Here is a 15,388-nt window from a genome sequence, read left to right on the forward strand (position 1 = left end):
TCTGTCTCTGTCCTCTCTCTGTCTCTCTCTCTCTCTGTCCTCTCTCTGTCTCTCTGTCTCTGTCTCTCTATCTGTCTCTGTCTCTCCCCCTCCCTCCCTCCGTCTGAACCCTCACGGTCCCCTGGTCATGTCTCTATTGAAGTACTTGCCATTATTTCAGGAATTAGATTTTTATCCTTCCTGCCCCACTATCAACACTCCTTCTTGCCCTTAAAAAGAGAGTCCTAGGAGATGGGACTTTTATCTTCGTCGCCTCTCTGTTCTCAGGGCTTATGGACTAGGGCCTGTCACACAGGATAGTCAATAAATATTGTTTCCTAAATTAATAAAAGTTGCTGCCATAGGCAGCAACATAGCATAGGTTGCCTAATAGGCAACGTCTCCAGAAATACAGTTCCCTCAGTCAGTCAGACTATCAGGGAATCACATCACTGGGACTCCCTGTCCCTCAAAACTGAATGTGTAACTGGACGTATGACATAGACTTGCTATTTCATCCCTTAAGCATTTCCTCAGCCTTGCTCCGCACAGTTGGGTCCGACAGATTCCAGGACGTAGACTGTTCACTGTCTGGCACTAGCAAGGCCACGGCACGTCGTGGCCCATTCTTCAGCACGTCCGGCTGCAACTGTTACTTCCATTCTTCTCTGATTAGAAAACCTCTGGAGTTTGGGTATTAGCAACTACCAAGCGTGCGGTTATTATTTGTTGAGCACTAACCCCGTGTAACACCCCAAGTGGGAATTACAGCAACGATACACGAGAGCCCGCTCCGGGACGGCAGAGCGTTTCCATTCTGTGCCGCATTCCTCAGACACTCTGGCAGAGGGGCTGTGCTGACCTCCCCACACTGGGACAGACTTCCTTGCTGGGTGCGTCTATGGGAAAATTCCTCTTCCCGGGATGGGAATGTGACCCTGTGACTGGGCTTCCGTGACAGCCAGGAGTGCGGTGCACCTGCAGGGCCTCCCCCCCTCGCAGAGGGACCAGGATCCCACCTCTGCAAACCCACTCTGCTCGGGCTTTGCAGAACGTCTGGGCTTCCCCCCGCCGGCCGCGGCTGCAGGGCCGTGCACCTGCGTGCGGTTAGGGCTCAGCAGACGCCCCCAGCCTCACGGTTGGTGGCTGCACTCTGGTGACACATCACAATGGACGAGTTTCTCCCCAGATCACTGTTCCCTCTGAGCAGAAGAGCTTCCCAGGAGCACAGGGGCACAAGGCATCCGTAACCAGCTCGGGCAGCTCCGCCCTCAGCAGGGCAGCAGTTGGTGGCATCTTGGCTTTGACCTGCTTTGGAGTGAGCAGAGAGCAGGCATTCCAGGGCACACACACCAGGGCCGGGGGAGCGGAGAAGTCAATCTTCGCCTCCTTTTAGCATCAGTCGTTGCAGGGCCTATAGACCGTCTCGCATCGGTGTTCGGGAAATAGGGTAAAATTTTAAGTGCCACCCCTGACCTTCCTTTCTCCTCGTAACCAGCCCTTCTCAACTGAAAGTGTACTCCTCTAACCACAGAATTCCAGGGTAGGCCAAGTGGAGAGTGAAAAATAAGAAAATGGAGAACTGACCAAGGATTGTTAAAGCAAAGCAACGTTAAGACTTTACGCTTTTCGATGGCAGAGTCATGAAGCTTATACGTTTACAGCAACCTGCCAAATGAGTTAGTTACAAGGTACATTTTTATTCCAAAGAAGGAGACTCCTTTATTTGGTAGTAATGAAAGTAGGAAGCAAAAAGGGAGCAGACTTTCTTGATTTACCTTTCCCCAGAGCAGGACACATGACCAAGGGGACAGGGATTAACACCCCGCAGGAGCACTGGATTACAGCGGACGTGTGCTGCGGAAAGGTGTGTCACACTGGCCCAATCCATATCCCAGAGGAGGGGATCCTGGTAAGAAGTCATTAGTGAGGGCACATCCTTGTCATCTTCCCACAACTGCTGTTCCATCACTTACCCTCTCCCAGAAATACTTAGGAACAGAGGAAATAGCTTTCTCCTTCAACTCTAGGAAACAGGTGTGAGAGCCAGGGCAGCAGCGGAAGGCTGGGTGGTCGGTCCTCTCTTGCCTGGTCTAGGAGAGATGCTAAAGGAGCCAAGACAGCACCACAGAGCACAGATCTTTGTGCTTGTCCAGGAGAATACTGAGCAAAAGTACCCTGCCAAATTCGCTGTAGGACTCTGTTGGTTTCCCTAGACTATGTAATTGGCCTTGCAGAGGAAGCTGCTGCAGTTGGGCTGCTGCCGCTGGAATTCAAAGGCACGACTGTGCAGCCTCCAGAGTGGGAGTGCTCAGGCTTTCTAGATCCTGCAGCAGCTTGATATGTCTGAAAACAGAAAACCTTTCCCCTCACACTGTGCTTGGAACGACAAGGATCACTCGTTACAAATGCCAGTGCTCGTTTTCCAGAGAGAAAATGTTTTCCACTGCATTTTGGCCTCTTCTCCCCCAAACCCAAGCTGGATCCTTCTACCTTCCCATGCAGCGTCTTCATACGGTGTGGGGCTGCACAGCATCCTAGGCAGTGTCACACGGGTCACAAAGACCCAGGAAGCGGCAGCCCCATGCCTGGGGCCCCCATCCTCCTGCACTGAGAGCCTGAGGGGTTTCAGGGGGGAGTGGTCAGCTTAAAGACCCATGGGCCCGGGACCCCTGTTTCAATGCCGTCACTCCTAACGCCTCAGTGGTTGGCCGTCGTTCTTAACATGGGAAGGCCGAACCTCAAAAAGTAGTTCTTTAAAGACCAGTCAGGAGCAGTTTTATCAATAAAATATTTAATCAACTTATCTGTACAAAATATTAAAATGGTTAACGAAGAGTACACAGCATGTTTAACAAATATATACTGCTATATCATTGTCAAGAAAAATAGAGATTGCTGTTTTACAGTTCATTTACATTTCATTATGTACATCTATTTAAATTTGAGAATACATATACACAGTGGGTTTGTACCTGCCCTCGAAGAGTTCCCTGCTGGCCGGACTGGGCATGGGGGCAGGGTTCACGACGTCAGCTTGCACGGCCCAAATGGCCAAGCAGGGCGGCAGGGAGCTGGCCCCGTCTCCCGCGCCCAAGCCTCAGAGTTCTGCCCCGGCCGAACCAGAGCTGGAAAACAGGTGACAAAGGAGTTTCCAGCTTGTGTTAAATGAGTTTAAAAACCTCTCCCCCTTTCCCACCTTACTCCCAAGCCAAGCTGAGAAACACTAAGTGTCATTGCAAAATGAAAGGGACTTCTATCCCTCCCCCCAAATAATTAATTTTGTCTTCAGCTGCTGAGGGAATGGCGTGTCATTGAGCTGTGATGGCATCACCGTCACTTCGCGTTTTGCCCATTTCCTTAAAATCACAGGATTGGAGTTTGGAGTGTGTGTGTTTGCTAAGGGGCAGGGTGCCTGTCACGTCAGATGCTGCTGTCCACCCAGGGCCCACTTAAACAGAACCGCAGGTAAGCTGGTGCAGGACTTCTGCAGAAGCCTTCACGGTGACAAGAACTGCTTCTTTATATATTAAAAAAAAAAAAAAAAACTATCCAAACTTTTCAGAATCCCCTATTGTCATCTGCTAAAGGACAAGTAAAGATCGTAAAAAATAAAATAAAATAAAATAAAAAATCCTTGTAAAAATTCATTAACTTCTCATTTGGGGTGAAATATTTGCAGCTAAAAGACCTAAAGTGACTCGATTATGATTCTTTGTCGTAAAGAACATAAAAGCTGTTCGCGCTACAGCATAAAGTGAAATACCAAAAACAAAACAGTTACTCTAAGGATGCTCGTATTCAATCCATGATTGATCCAGGTGGAGCGTGACCGAGAAGTTTCCCTTTCCAGAGCCTCTGTTCCTGGCTTGAAACTTGAGTATTTCCCAGCCAGAAAACACATTTCATCACAAGCTTGCTTTCTCCCTGAACTGTATCATCACTTTCTAAACAGAATGCTGAATGGCCGACTTTGCTCTGACTCTGACAGGTCCTGACCCGGAAATAGAAGTTGCAAAGAAATAAGCCCGACTCATGCGTGCACCCCTTCCTCAAGCCCGCCTGCTCGCCTCAAGCCAAGCTGCTGTTGCCCTGAGCCACGGGGATACATGCATCTTTTTCTGCCCTTGGCAGCCTTCAGTCACTCAGAGATAAACACGCAGACAAGGAAAGGCCTTCGACACACCTTGTCCGTGCTTTTCAGACCCACTCACCCCACTGAAAAATCCAGGTGAGGGCCGCTCAGGGGTGAGAGGTCTGAGAGAAAGCAGGCTCGTCAGAAAGAATGTACAACAGGCACAAGTTGTGTGCAGCTGCACTGAAGCACCAGCTAGAGGCTGCCCTTCCCCATCCTGCGGCCCAGGGAACGTGCTCTAGGGAGGTTCAGCCTGTGTGCTTCCGATGGGTTTGTGTTTACCTCTAATTCAGCGGGACTCCTGTGAATAAGCCTGGCAGGGTGGGAGTCTTGTCTCTGTCAGCCACGAGCACACCTCAGCCCCAGAAGGCTCAGCTGAGGTTCTATATTCTGGCAGCCAAGTGTCTGAGCAGAGTCCAGGCTGGGAGCAGACACCTCGCCCCGCCTCCAGATGCAGTAACCGCTGGTCAGGTGGAACAGCACAGAGACGAGAGAAGTGGCTGCAAAGGAGACAGCCGCTGGCCCACCCCCGCCCGGGCAGATCTCCAGTCACAGCTGCCACCACACTCCTGCTCGCCTTTGTAAAGCAGAAACTAACACACCATTGTAAAGCAATCATACTCCAATAACGATGTTTAAAACAAGACAGTGAAAAAGAAGTGCAAAAGCTAAAGGGCTGGCCGCGTCCCAGAAGGTCTGTGCCACCAGCCCTAAAGGTGCCTGGGACTTGACCATCAGAAGCTTCTCCGTGTTTTTTAGACAGTTTATTTCACATCTCATTACTGACTTAGAAAGAAGATAAAAATTTCTGCACTGCCCTAAACTAGCAGGAGGAAGTTCATCAGGAAAAAAAGAGTGAAAACTGTGTTTCATACACCAGCAGGGCTAAGCTGCCCTGCTTACAGGCTTATCTGCCTGCAGAAACACCTCTCAGGAAGCGTCCGCGAACACTGCAGCCCTCTTACATTGGAGGCGGGTGCGTGTGAGAGAAGCCAGTCCTTTCTCCTGCCAGCACAGCACACAGAGTATATACTAGAATGTACCAGAAGGGGCCTGCAGGACTGCTCCCGGAAGGTCCGCACAGGCAAAGAAGCGGACCGCCACTCACTGCTTGCGCTGCTCTGGGGATGCATGTGTACTTTTCAACAACTATAAGCATGACTTGAAATGCAAACTAATTTTTCAACGACCTCACACCCTTCGGTTCCACCCTGGGAGGCCTGGATGGCTCTGCTGTAGCCGCTGCTGCTGCCGCCATGAAGCACCAGTGCGAACACTGCCTACAGCTAAGCCCCAGGCCCGGGTCACCCAGGGTGCCGGCGGGGCGGGTGGGAAGAAGCTGAGCTCCGGGTGCACAAACAGCCCGAGCAGACAGCAGCCCTGAATGAGTGACCAGCCCGGGCCGCCAAGGTCAAATCCTCCAATCACCCCCGCTGACTGACTAGGCCGACTTCCAACGCTCTCCCTGCAGTTACGTCCAGGCAGGTGGCTCTCTGCAAGGCTGTGATGGTGGCCCTCCTGGAAAGAACAGGTTTCTCTTGCTTAAAGCTTCTTTGCAAGTTAACTTGTTTGTGCAGTTTTCAGCTCTGGGCACAGATTAAAGTCCAGGACAGCACAAAGGGAGGAAGAAGGCTGCTCCAGTAAAGGGCCGGAAGGCTCCAGGTACCGAAGGCCGAGCTATCTGAAAAATTAGAAGTAACATCTTTTGCCCCCTCCTTTCTAGTGTTCCTTAGTGTTTAACTCTGCCGTCATTTTTCCAGGGCCTAGAAGAGAAAGAGTAGCTCTCTGGTACCTGGCCCTGGGTTGCAGCCCCGGCAGCTGGGTCAGACACAGACAAGGCAGGGAGGTAGCTGAGGGGCGGGTGGGGGGCTGGCGGAGCAGTTCACCCTCAGACGGGCTGGCTTGCCTCATCCAGGGACTCCGGGACAGTCCGGCTCGCCCACAAGGCACAGCCTCTTCTCTCCTCTGCTCCCACAGAGGCACCAGCAGCATGGGCGCCTGCCCAAGACCGAGTGTGGCTCTACCCACCCCGTGTGAGCCCAGGCAGAACTCGAGCAGGGCTGGCAGCGCCCCTCAGCTGGGACACAACGTGAGAAAGGTCGTGACTCTGGTGAGCTGAGCCCTAACACCCGCCCGCCCCCCCCCCCAGATCGTGGCCCTCCCCCGGGCCTGCCTTGCCCCAGGGGGAAATCAAAGCACCATCCAGGAAGCACCAACAAAGGCTAAGAGTGAATGAACACACGCACACAGGCCAAAGCTGCAGCACTGTGAGAGCGGCTCTGGGACTGGGTCTGCGGGAACCTTCTCCAGAAAGTCACATCTGCTCTGCCTTTGAATGACGTGAGTGGGCTCTGGGGACAAAGGAGAATCCCAGAGCCACGGGACCTGAGCGCTCCTCATTTTATAGGAGCAGAAGTTGAAGCTCGGAGCAGGGCGGTGCCTGGTGGAGCGGGCTTCCTGCGGCGGCCATGCCGGCTGGGGCAGTTCAGTCCTGCGTGTGAGGAGGTCATGGCGGGCTCGGCCGCCAGCGCCGCCCGCAGCCCCTCGGAGGGGTCTAGCTGCCTCCCATTCCCACTGTCCTCTAGCTGTTGGGTTCACTCAGCCGCTGACTCCTCCCTGCCCAGGCCAGGCCCTCTCTGAGAGGACGATGCCGGCCCCTGGCCCCTTCTAACTGCTGCCTTCCAGAGCCTCCCAGCACAGCCAGCATCCCCCGGAGGCCCTCTGGCCCGCAGCCCACCGAGCCAGCCCTGCGTTCTGGACCTGCAGGAGGTCCTGTGTGCTGAGAATCATTTGTGGCCCAGAGATGGCTGCAGTGCTTTCTCTTCCTCTCACTGGATTTTCTGGAGACCACATTCAAGCAAGGGAAGAGTCTGACCTTTGCTGTGCACAAGCTGCTCTTGAAAAGCATTCGGTTTTTCTCCCTGCTTTAAGAAGAAGATCAGTCTACAGTCCACAGTTATTTTCTGCTTTGAGCTTGAATGAAACTGAGAACAGGATAAATGACTTGTAGCATTTGAATTACGCTTGGATCACGTCCGCAAGGTGGGCAGTGCTCTCTTGAGCAGCGGAGAAACGAGGTTCCTGCTCCCCCTGACGCCTCCGAGAGCTGTCGAGGGGGAAGTCCTCGCACTGGGGTTTGATGGGAGACTGGCCGGTCACACAACCCACTCCTCTTCTCCCTCCCATGCCATGTTAGCGATAAAATGCCAGGACAGGAGGGCGAAGGGGAGTGTGTACACGCTTCCCCCAGCTCAGCTGACAAAGCCTGCCACCCTCTCCGGAGGACCCAGCCCCCCCGACCGGGAAGCCAGAATTCAACCAGGCAAGCATTGCGGCATCGGTGGGCACTGCCACCTGCCAGTGCAAGGGTCGCCCTTGGGACGGAAGTCTGGCTTCACGCAGCAGTGACCAGACTGCCTGGGTGTTTGACAGACTTGGCACCAACCCAGTGAGGGCCCCAGCTGGCCTGCCCTGTGCTCCTCAGGCAGGGATGCCAAACCTCCCTCTCTAGCAGGAAGAGTAGTTTGATCTCAACTAGCAGTACGAGATTCTCCCCCAGCAAAACGGAAAATGTGATTTACTTTGAGAGGAGTACGTTGGTGACCACAGGGGAGATGGGGAGAGCCGCCTTCGCTCGAAGTCCTGACACACTGTGTCCCTGATTGTCAACAGCCAGCTCTCCCACCCGTGGGGATGGGAGATTCCAGCTGGGTGATTCGGCCCCGCTCCCCGCTGCCTAGAAGACAGACAGACGGTACACAGCACTCCCAACCTGTGCAGGCGGAACACGCTTCTCCACATCTTGACAAAGCTACCCAGACCACAGCTCTGCAGCAAAAGCCTGTCTGCCTCCACACGTGATGGCCCTCTTGCTGTCGTTTTTACGAAGTGCAGTACATAATCCCCTCCGTTCACCTGCTTTTAACTCTGAGACGCCAGAAGCCTGAGATGGGCCACGGGGGTCCCTGGTGGTTACATGCAGCTCTGGAGGAAATCTAGGAGGCATTCCTTTTATGTGATAAAGAACACACTGAAGGCATCAGGGGCCATCGGAGGAACCGTCATGACCAAGGACAGCGTTCCCCATCCAGGGGTGTTGCCTGGACTCGAGATGCAGGGAGACGCCCCCCTTCCGCCGTCACTTACAACGCCCCTTGGGAGAAGCAAGTCAACAGAGGAAACAGAAAATGAACATTTTTTTTTCCTGCCATAAAAAGCTCAGGCCAAATCAAGACATTTCTTCCTCCCAAATTGTTTTTCCCAGTCACTAAAAAAGTATCAAATGTTTGCTTTTGTCCAAAGATATTATATATCCTAGAATTTCTTCAAAATAATATTTAGCTATAGTTTATCAGCTCCCTTTCTAAAACGTCTAATACCACAACTTTTAATACTTCAGTGCCATTTTAAAAATTCTTCATTATGACAGGTATCAGGGCAATCACCATGCAATTATTATTGAAATCATAGTTCAGAAAAGGAGAGTGCGGCTTCCCTGGCAAAATTCGTAAATGTTTGCCCAGTCGTTGAAATTGGATGGAAGTGTACCATGGCATCCACTTTGGGATTGTGTTATTTGTTCGTTTTAACCTGAAGAGACTGTTGCATTTTCAGGTTATGTATAGCCACTCACATAGCCACAGCATATAAATTCACATTATAAGTGTGCTTTCTCCTCCTTTGGGGGAACTTTAAAGGATAAAAAGGACTCAGGTGGAACCCTTAAATAAATTAGCTGTATCTAAATCTTTCAACTTTCTCTTTCTCTCTTAAGAGTGTAATCACTGAGAATTAAAATTTGTATAAATTGTCTTGGACCTTAGCATCCAAGACAAGAAGGGCAAGATGAATGCCTCTTGGGGACCCTAAAGGAGAAAGCCTAGCACAGCCGTAAAGGAGAGGACCCAGGAGGGCTGCAGGGTTTCTCAAGGAAGCCCTCGGAGCCCAGACAGGTGGAATCCAACTTGTTTCTCTTCCCTCTCCCAACCATTTACACAGGCCACAGAGGACTCCCAGGCAGAAATGAACCAAATAAGACAACGAAGTCTGGCATGTTCGACCTCCCTTTTACATGGACAGACACCCCCACCATCAGCGAGAATCCTGGGAGCAAAATACAGAGACTGGGGCATAGGCTTCCACCTCCGGCCCCCAAACCGCCACCCTTCTAAAGGGGCCACAGCAGCCGAGCTGCAGATGCCCTTCCGTGGAGCAAGTAGGGGAGGGGCCCAGCTCCTCCTGCTCTGAACCACTGGGTTGTGGGGAGTTGAAATCTCACAAAAGCACTTTCGTGTGGCTTCGCTTCCCGTTACTATCGCATTGCCAAAAACCACAGCAACAATACAGTGAAAGCACGTAAAAGCCGACACAGACTTGATAGCTAAGCACGAGCACGTGTTGGCCACTCGAGGGCACCATTTGGAGGGGGCTGTGCCTACCTGGCAGACAAGGCCCAGTCCTCTGCAGGAGTCCCGCCCCGGAACACCTCCAGGCCTCTTGCAAACCCTAGGAGCCTCCTCCCAGCTCCTTAGGAAAACCTCCTGGCAGGTCTCTAGGGAAAGCCATAGCACCCCCTTTCCCCATCTCCAGACTTGGCACTAGCTTCCTCCGGCGCGCCCCCAAGGCACTGCGAACACCTCGGTCTACCCAGCTTAGGAGCTGCAGAAACTGGCAGATGCCACGCACCCCCGACCCGATGACAGGTCAGACTGGCGCTTTAAAACCTCTCCCCCATCTCACTTCCCCCCCCCGAAAATTTTCTTTCCACTTTCTAGATCATTCCCAATTGGAATTTGTTTTTTTTTTTTTTTTTAAAGGCGGCGCTGACCGTTGCAGAGATCTGGGAAGCTCCGCGATGCAGTCTTTCCGACAAATGTTCCTTTTCAAAACTGGGAGAATGCTAGATTTTGAAAGTTCAGGGGGAAAGATAAGGCCTTTTGCAGCAGTTCCTCCCCAGAATAAATGGCCCCGATGCAACGCGAGCCTTCGGAAAGGGCGTTACAGCCCTTGCGTCGGTCTCAGGTGCAACACTGGGAACACTGCCCCCCAGCGGGCCGCGCCCCACACTCAGCCAGAAACAAAAAGGGGTGAAATGAGACTCAAGTATCCCTTTAGCTCCCGCATTCTGAAGCCCCCAATGACCTAACCCGTTTCTACCCGATTTGGTGCCGGTTAGTGTAACAGCAATGCAAAGCCATCCTCTCCCCAAAAGGGGGCGGTGGGCGCCATAGTGATCTGTTTGCAAAATACACATGACTGTGACATTCGGTAGCGTCAAGGTCGTCTCTTCCCAGGGCTTTCGGATGCTTCCACCGTTAAGTGTGCGCATGAGTGACCAAGTGTGTGGGTGTGAGTGCTGGTGTGTGAACGTGCGCTCTCCCTCCTCCGTGCGGCCGCCGGGCCAGACTCCGACGCGCAGCCCCGCTAGGTGAGAGGCTCAGCCCTAAGCTGCTCTCGGCGGGGAGTCCTCGGGGGCGCGGCTGCCCCCTCCCTGGCCCGGCCTGGCCCGCATGCTACCTGCAGCCGCACGCCTCCACCACCATGTCCTCGTATTGCTTGTAGACCACGTTGTTGGCGGCGTCGATGTAGAGGATGCTGATGGGGCTGAGGCGCGCGGGCACGCAGCAGGAGGCCGGCGCTGCATCCGGCGCCATGGAGTTGAGCAGGGTCTGAATGATGGCGTGGTTGGTGGGCTCCAGGTGCGAGCGCAGCGGGAAGTCGCAAACGCCTTCGCAGTGGTACGCTTCGTAGTCCAGCGGCGCGATGATCCAGTCGTCCCAGCCCAGCTCTTTGAAGTCCACGTGCAGCGGCTTGCGGCTACAGCGGCTCCGGCCCCTGCGCCCATGGCTCCGGCCCTCGCCCCCGCCGCTGCCCTGCGCTGCCCGAGTCCCGGCCAACGCCGTCCGCCGCCGCCTGCGGCCGCCGATGACCGCCGTCGGCAGCCCCATGCCAGCTCCCTGATCCGGCGGCGGCTCCGCTGCCAGGGCGGCCCCTAGCGCGCGGGCCTGGGCGCGGATCTCTCGGAACAGGCTCTCCTTCCTCTGCGTGCGGGAGGAGACGACCAGCAGCGCGCGCTCCTCCGCCGCCGCTCGGCCTCCGCCCCGCGAGTCGAAGCCCAGCAGCCGCAGTGCCAGCGGGACCGGCGCGGGACCCGCCACTCCGTGCAGCCTGAGGCAGAACGCGCGGGTGGCGCGCGGCTCCCGGCGGTGGCGCCGCAGGGCGTCCGCCACGTCGAACACCTCCCAGCGCGCGGCGTCCAGGGGCTCGGCGGCCCGGGAATGCAGCAAGCGCGGCGCGCGCGCAGCGCTGGGGCACGTGGACAGCAGCAGCAACGGGGGAGTCGCGCTGCTGGGGCCCCGCTCCGGAGACTCGCGGCGCAGCACGCGCAGCTCCGCGCCCACCACCTCGTCGGCGTCGGGAAGGCTGGACACGTCGAACAGGAAGTTCAAGCCGGTCTCGGCTGCCGATTTGTCTGCCGGGGACGGGCAGAGACAGAGAAAGAGCGGTGTGAGAGCGAAGCCGGCACGCCTGGCCGCGGGGCCTCCTAACTGCAAGTAGCCCAACTGCCCTGGACGTGAGAAAAGGCTCGCTGGAGCCGGCGCCTGCCCGGGCGTCTCGGCTCCAGCCGGAAAGCCGCCAGCCTGGTCCAGAAGAAAGGGAGCCTTCGGTTCAGATTATCTGGATCTGGGTTTTCGTTCATCGAGCCAAACGATTTCCGACAACCCACGGACATCAACTGAACGCACCCCCGCACCCAAGACCAAGAATTAAGGCCACTACAGTTCCGTTGCCTGCCCCAGAGCCATGGGTTTTCGAAGACTAGGTCGGAGGCCAGATTTTCAGCCGGTGGCAGAAAGAAGGCCCGGTGGGCGCATCAGAGGGTGTGCACCTCTTCAAGACCTGGAGGCCAGGCCCCCCGCGCTAAGGGGACTGCTCGTTATGGCCCTGCTTAGCCGCCAAGAGAGCCTCGGAGTCCCGGTTGTGCGAAAAGAGAAAATTCTTGTCCCCTGCAAACTGCTTCTGCTACCTCTGTTCCCCAGCCCAGCCTGGACATTCCAGCCGGCCACGATCTCACATGCAGGCGGGGGCTCGTCTAGAAGGGGGACGCGCCCTCAGGGCTGCAGAGACCCTTTAGTGCCTCCAGCCTCCTCGCTCTGCTGAAGGGGAACTGAGGCCCAGATTAGGGGCCCGGCTCAGCCCCTGGTCGCGACGGGGAACTCCAGGCTCAGCTTCTCCCCGTGTTTCCGCCACCTCCGACGGAGGGGAAAGGCAGCAAAGGAGCGCAAGCAACCTTCTGGGAAGGGTTTGAGGCAGCCGGGACTGCCTTGCTGGAGTGAGGTCTCCCCGCCAGTACCCTCTGGTCCCCTCGGAGACTTATGCTTTCCCTCCGTTATGACTCAACTTGGGCTTTGGGATTTTACTTCTGGTTGTGGGCACTTTTTTCTTTGGGGGCTCAGAAAGGAAAAAAGAGTTGAAATTCCACCAAGCAGCAGATAAGGAGCTCCCTTTGAAGAAGGTCATATGGTTTCGTTTTGCCCCAAACGCGAAGAGACTGTGCAGACTCCCCCCACTATTGGAGATTTGCTCACCAACCACAGATGCCATGCCATCGACTCCTGGGGTCTGAAGTCTGGGTGCTGCTGGTGACCTCAGGCAGCCCTGCTCCAAGCTAAGGCTCAGGGTGGAGAGGGAAGCAGGAGAGGTCCTGGGCAAGTGCTCCCCACCCCTCCCCCATGCTTTCTCCCAAGGGCTTGCTCGCTGCCACACTTTCTCTGAGCCTCTCCTGCAGCCTCTCTCAGCTTTGAGATGCTGCCACTGCATCCTCTCCCTCCAGAGAGGGGAAGGAGAGGCGGCCTTACTAGCCTTGCCAACCAAGCAGAGCTCCCCAGGAAAGCATTGAGCTCAGGCTGAGACTCCTGAAGGCCTAACTCGACCTAAGAAAGAGCATCTGGTGCCCCTACAAGCTTAGAGCCCTGTACGTCTCACCCCTCCCACAGCTGGGAGCCCTCTCTGCAGAGTTAGGGCTGGGGCCTTCCCTGGCTCTGTACACCAGGACTTGGGCTCCCTATGAGTACCCTAGCATCCCATCCAGGATGCATGCCAAGCCCTCGGAGAATGCTTGGAAGTTCCCACCAGACCCCTGTATCCCAAATAAAGCAGTCTGTGTAGACATTATGTGTACGTTGGAGGGGACGAGAGATTTGATCACTGCCCTGCCTCTACCTGCTTTCCCAGGCTAGGGTCGGGCATATACAACCCCCAGTGGCTCCCAGGCAGGACCTGGATTGCAGCAGCACTTACTTTCCGGCCCTATTTGCCTTTCTTTCCTTTCTGCCTTCCATTCTGGGTCTCTGACTGGATAGAATTAAGGCCGAAATTACTTGCATTTCCGCCTGAAATTAGTTAAAATTTCCCTATCTGTCTGTTTTAATGGCTTCAATAGAGATTAATAAAACCCAGATGACACTCACCAACCAGCACAGTCTCACCTAAGTCCTACCTTTGGAGGGCTCAGGGCGGAGTAAGGTGGGGTACTTGGTCCCAGAGAGGCCTGCATTCCTGCAGGGTCCCTGGCCCTCCTCTCCTCTCTCTACACAAACGGAGTCCTTCACCTCTGGCTCCACCAGGGGCCCAGCACAAGGCAGGCACCCATAGCTACACACCTCTACCCAGACGCAGCCTGCTGAGAAGGGCCCTCCCCATACCTGGTGATGCCACCAGCCTCTCCAGAGCCATTTACTTTAGTCTGATGCCTGCTGTGTCCCGCATTCCCCTCGTTTCCCCCAGTTTGTACGGCCCCCCCGCAAGACTGGGAACTGCAGAGCAACGAAGCAGCCGCCGCCACCACCAGTGCGCAGTCCCTCTGGGCCGGACCCCCTCCTTGCTTCTCCGGATCTCCAAAACAGCCTGCCTCCTCGAGGGGACCCGCCGGCCGGCAGGGCCCGGGCAGCCCGGAGGAGGGACGGGCTCAGCCCTCCGGGGCCGGGCCCCGCAAGCTACCGCGGCTCTAGCCACAGTCCAGGCGCTGCGGGTTCGGGTGCGTGGGCCTCGGCGAACTTTCTAACACCTGAGGCTGGGATGTGGGGGACCGAGGCCCCCCGAATGCAGTGGTGCCGGGGCAAGGCTCCGGCGGTGACCTCAGCCTAGGACCCGACAGGATGGACGAGCGCAGTGGAGGTGTGAGTACCTTGGGTCGCCTGGTCTGCGAAGCCGGTGATTGTGTCCGCGCGGCCGTGGCGGCCAGAACCCGAGGTGGAGGCGGTGACTGCCCCGGCCGGAGCCCTCCCGGCCAGGCTCCGGTAGAGCGACATCATGAACTGGTGCGGCACCACCGAGCCGTTCCTGAAGCCGGAGCCCGCGGCGCGTCGCGCGGCACGGGGCCCGGGAGCCGCGGCGGCCGGGGCAGCGGAGGTGACCGCAGTCGCGGCGAGGGTCCTCCCGCCGCCGCCGCCGCCCCCCGGACTCCCGGTCGGCCCTGCCCCCGCCGCTCGCAGCACGGCGGCCGCTTCGAGCCCGTCGCGGGGCCGGCAAGCGCTCAGCAGCCAGAGGCACAGCGCGGCGGCCGCGCTCAGGTCCATGGGCTCCGAGGGCCAGGCGGGCGGGCGGCGCGGGCTCCGTGGCTTCGGGAAGTCCCCCGGCGCCTTTTGAACATAGTATTTAATAATGGGGGAAGTGTGCGCAGCAAGCTGCGGCCCCCCCTCCTCTCCCACCCCACCCCCGCCCAACACCCGGAGCAGCGCCCCCTGCTGAACACTCGAGCGGCAGCGCCGCGCCCCCTACTCCGGCCTAACGCTGAGCCCAGGGCCGGAGCCTCCTCCCCCCGCCGAAGCGCCTCGCCCCCACTCTCGCCAGGCGAGTGTCACCGGCCGGAGGCTCCCGCCGCAAACCGGGGCCCCGCCTCGCTCTCCCAGGGCAAAGTGACCCCCTCCGCCCTCGCTGCGCCCGGGCCAAATGCGCCCTCGGGAGTCAGAGGCTCCGAGGATATCGTGCGTACCCGCCCGGCGTCTTCCCCACTCCCCTGCGGAGAAGCACCCGCCCCCCGCCCGCTCCTGTTCTGCAGGGGCCCGAGACGCCAGAAGTAAGGCCGCGGAGAGGCTCGGCCTCGCCTGTCAGTGCCACGATCCCGTGGCCACCGCGCACAGAGAGGCCACCAGGGAGCGCAGGGTTGACCCCAAAGCGCGTTTTTGATCACCGGCTCCGCGGTTCCCCACCCTGGCACAGCTTCCAAAGATCGGAGCGGGAGGCCGGAGCAGGGCAGGGGGCCCGGAGGGAAGA

The 15,388-nt window shown here is 56.7% G+C and overlaps 2 protein-coding genes across 2 annotated transcripts in view; one reads left to right on the plus strand and one right to left on the minus strand.

The window, feature by feature from the left end:
* The window catches only part of LDAH (lipid droplet associated hydrolase), a 105,475-nt gene extending 96,607 nt beyond the window's left edge, over nucleotides 1–8,868 (plus strand). The window contains exon 7 of the mRNA XM_067008046.1: nucleotides 3,971–8,868. Coding sequence (XP_066864147.1) covers nucleotides 3,971–3,988 — 18 coding nt within the window. The 3' untranslated portion in view covers nucleotides 3,989–8,868. The remainder of the gene's footprint in view (nucleotides 1–3,970) is intronic.
* A 1,572-nt stretch (nucleotides 8,869–10,440) lies between these two features.
* Nucleotides 10,441–14,691, minus strand: GDF7 (growth differentiation factor 7). The gene is made up of 2 exons (XM_059079008.2): nucleotides 14,301–14,691; nucleotides 10,441–11,585 (listed from the first exon to the last, which is right to left on the minus strand). The coding sequence occupies exons 1-2, from the start codon at nucleotides 14,689–14,691 to the stop codon at nucleotides 10,627–10,629; spliced, it is 1,350 nt and encodes a 449-aa protein (XP_058934991.1). The 3' UTR covers nucleotides 10,441–10,626.
* Nucleotides 14,692–15,388: the final 697 nt, after the last annotated feature.

The sequence above is a fragment of the Kogia breviceps genome, chromosome 11 (assembly GCF_026419965.1).
Source record: "Kogia breviceps isolate mKogBre1 chromosome 11, mKogBre1 haplotype 1, whole genome shotgun sequence".
In the NCBI taxonomy this organism is placed as follows: domain Eukaryota; kingdom Metazoa; phylum Chordata; class Mammalia; order Artiodactyla; family Physeteridae; genus Kogia; species Kogia breviceps.

What these genes read in the sequence shown, in the direction of transcription:
- GDF7 (XM_059079008.2), bottom strand. Translation starts at nt 14,691, where the DNA reads ATGGACCTGAGCGCGGCCGCCGCGCTGTGCCTCTGGCTGCTGAGCGCT. An exon ending in CGCAGACCAGGCGACCCAAG is followed by an intron (nt 11,586 to 14,300) that starts GTACTCACACCT and finishes CGTCCCCGGCAG; the next exon opens with ACAAATCGGCAGCCGAGACC.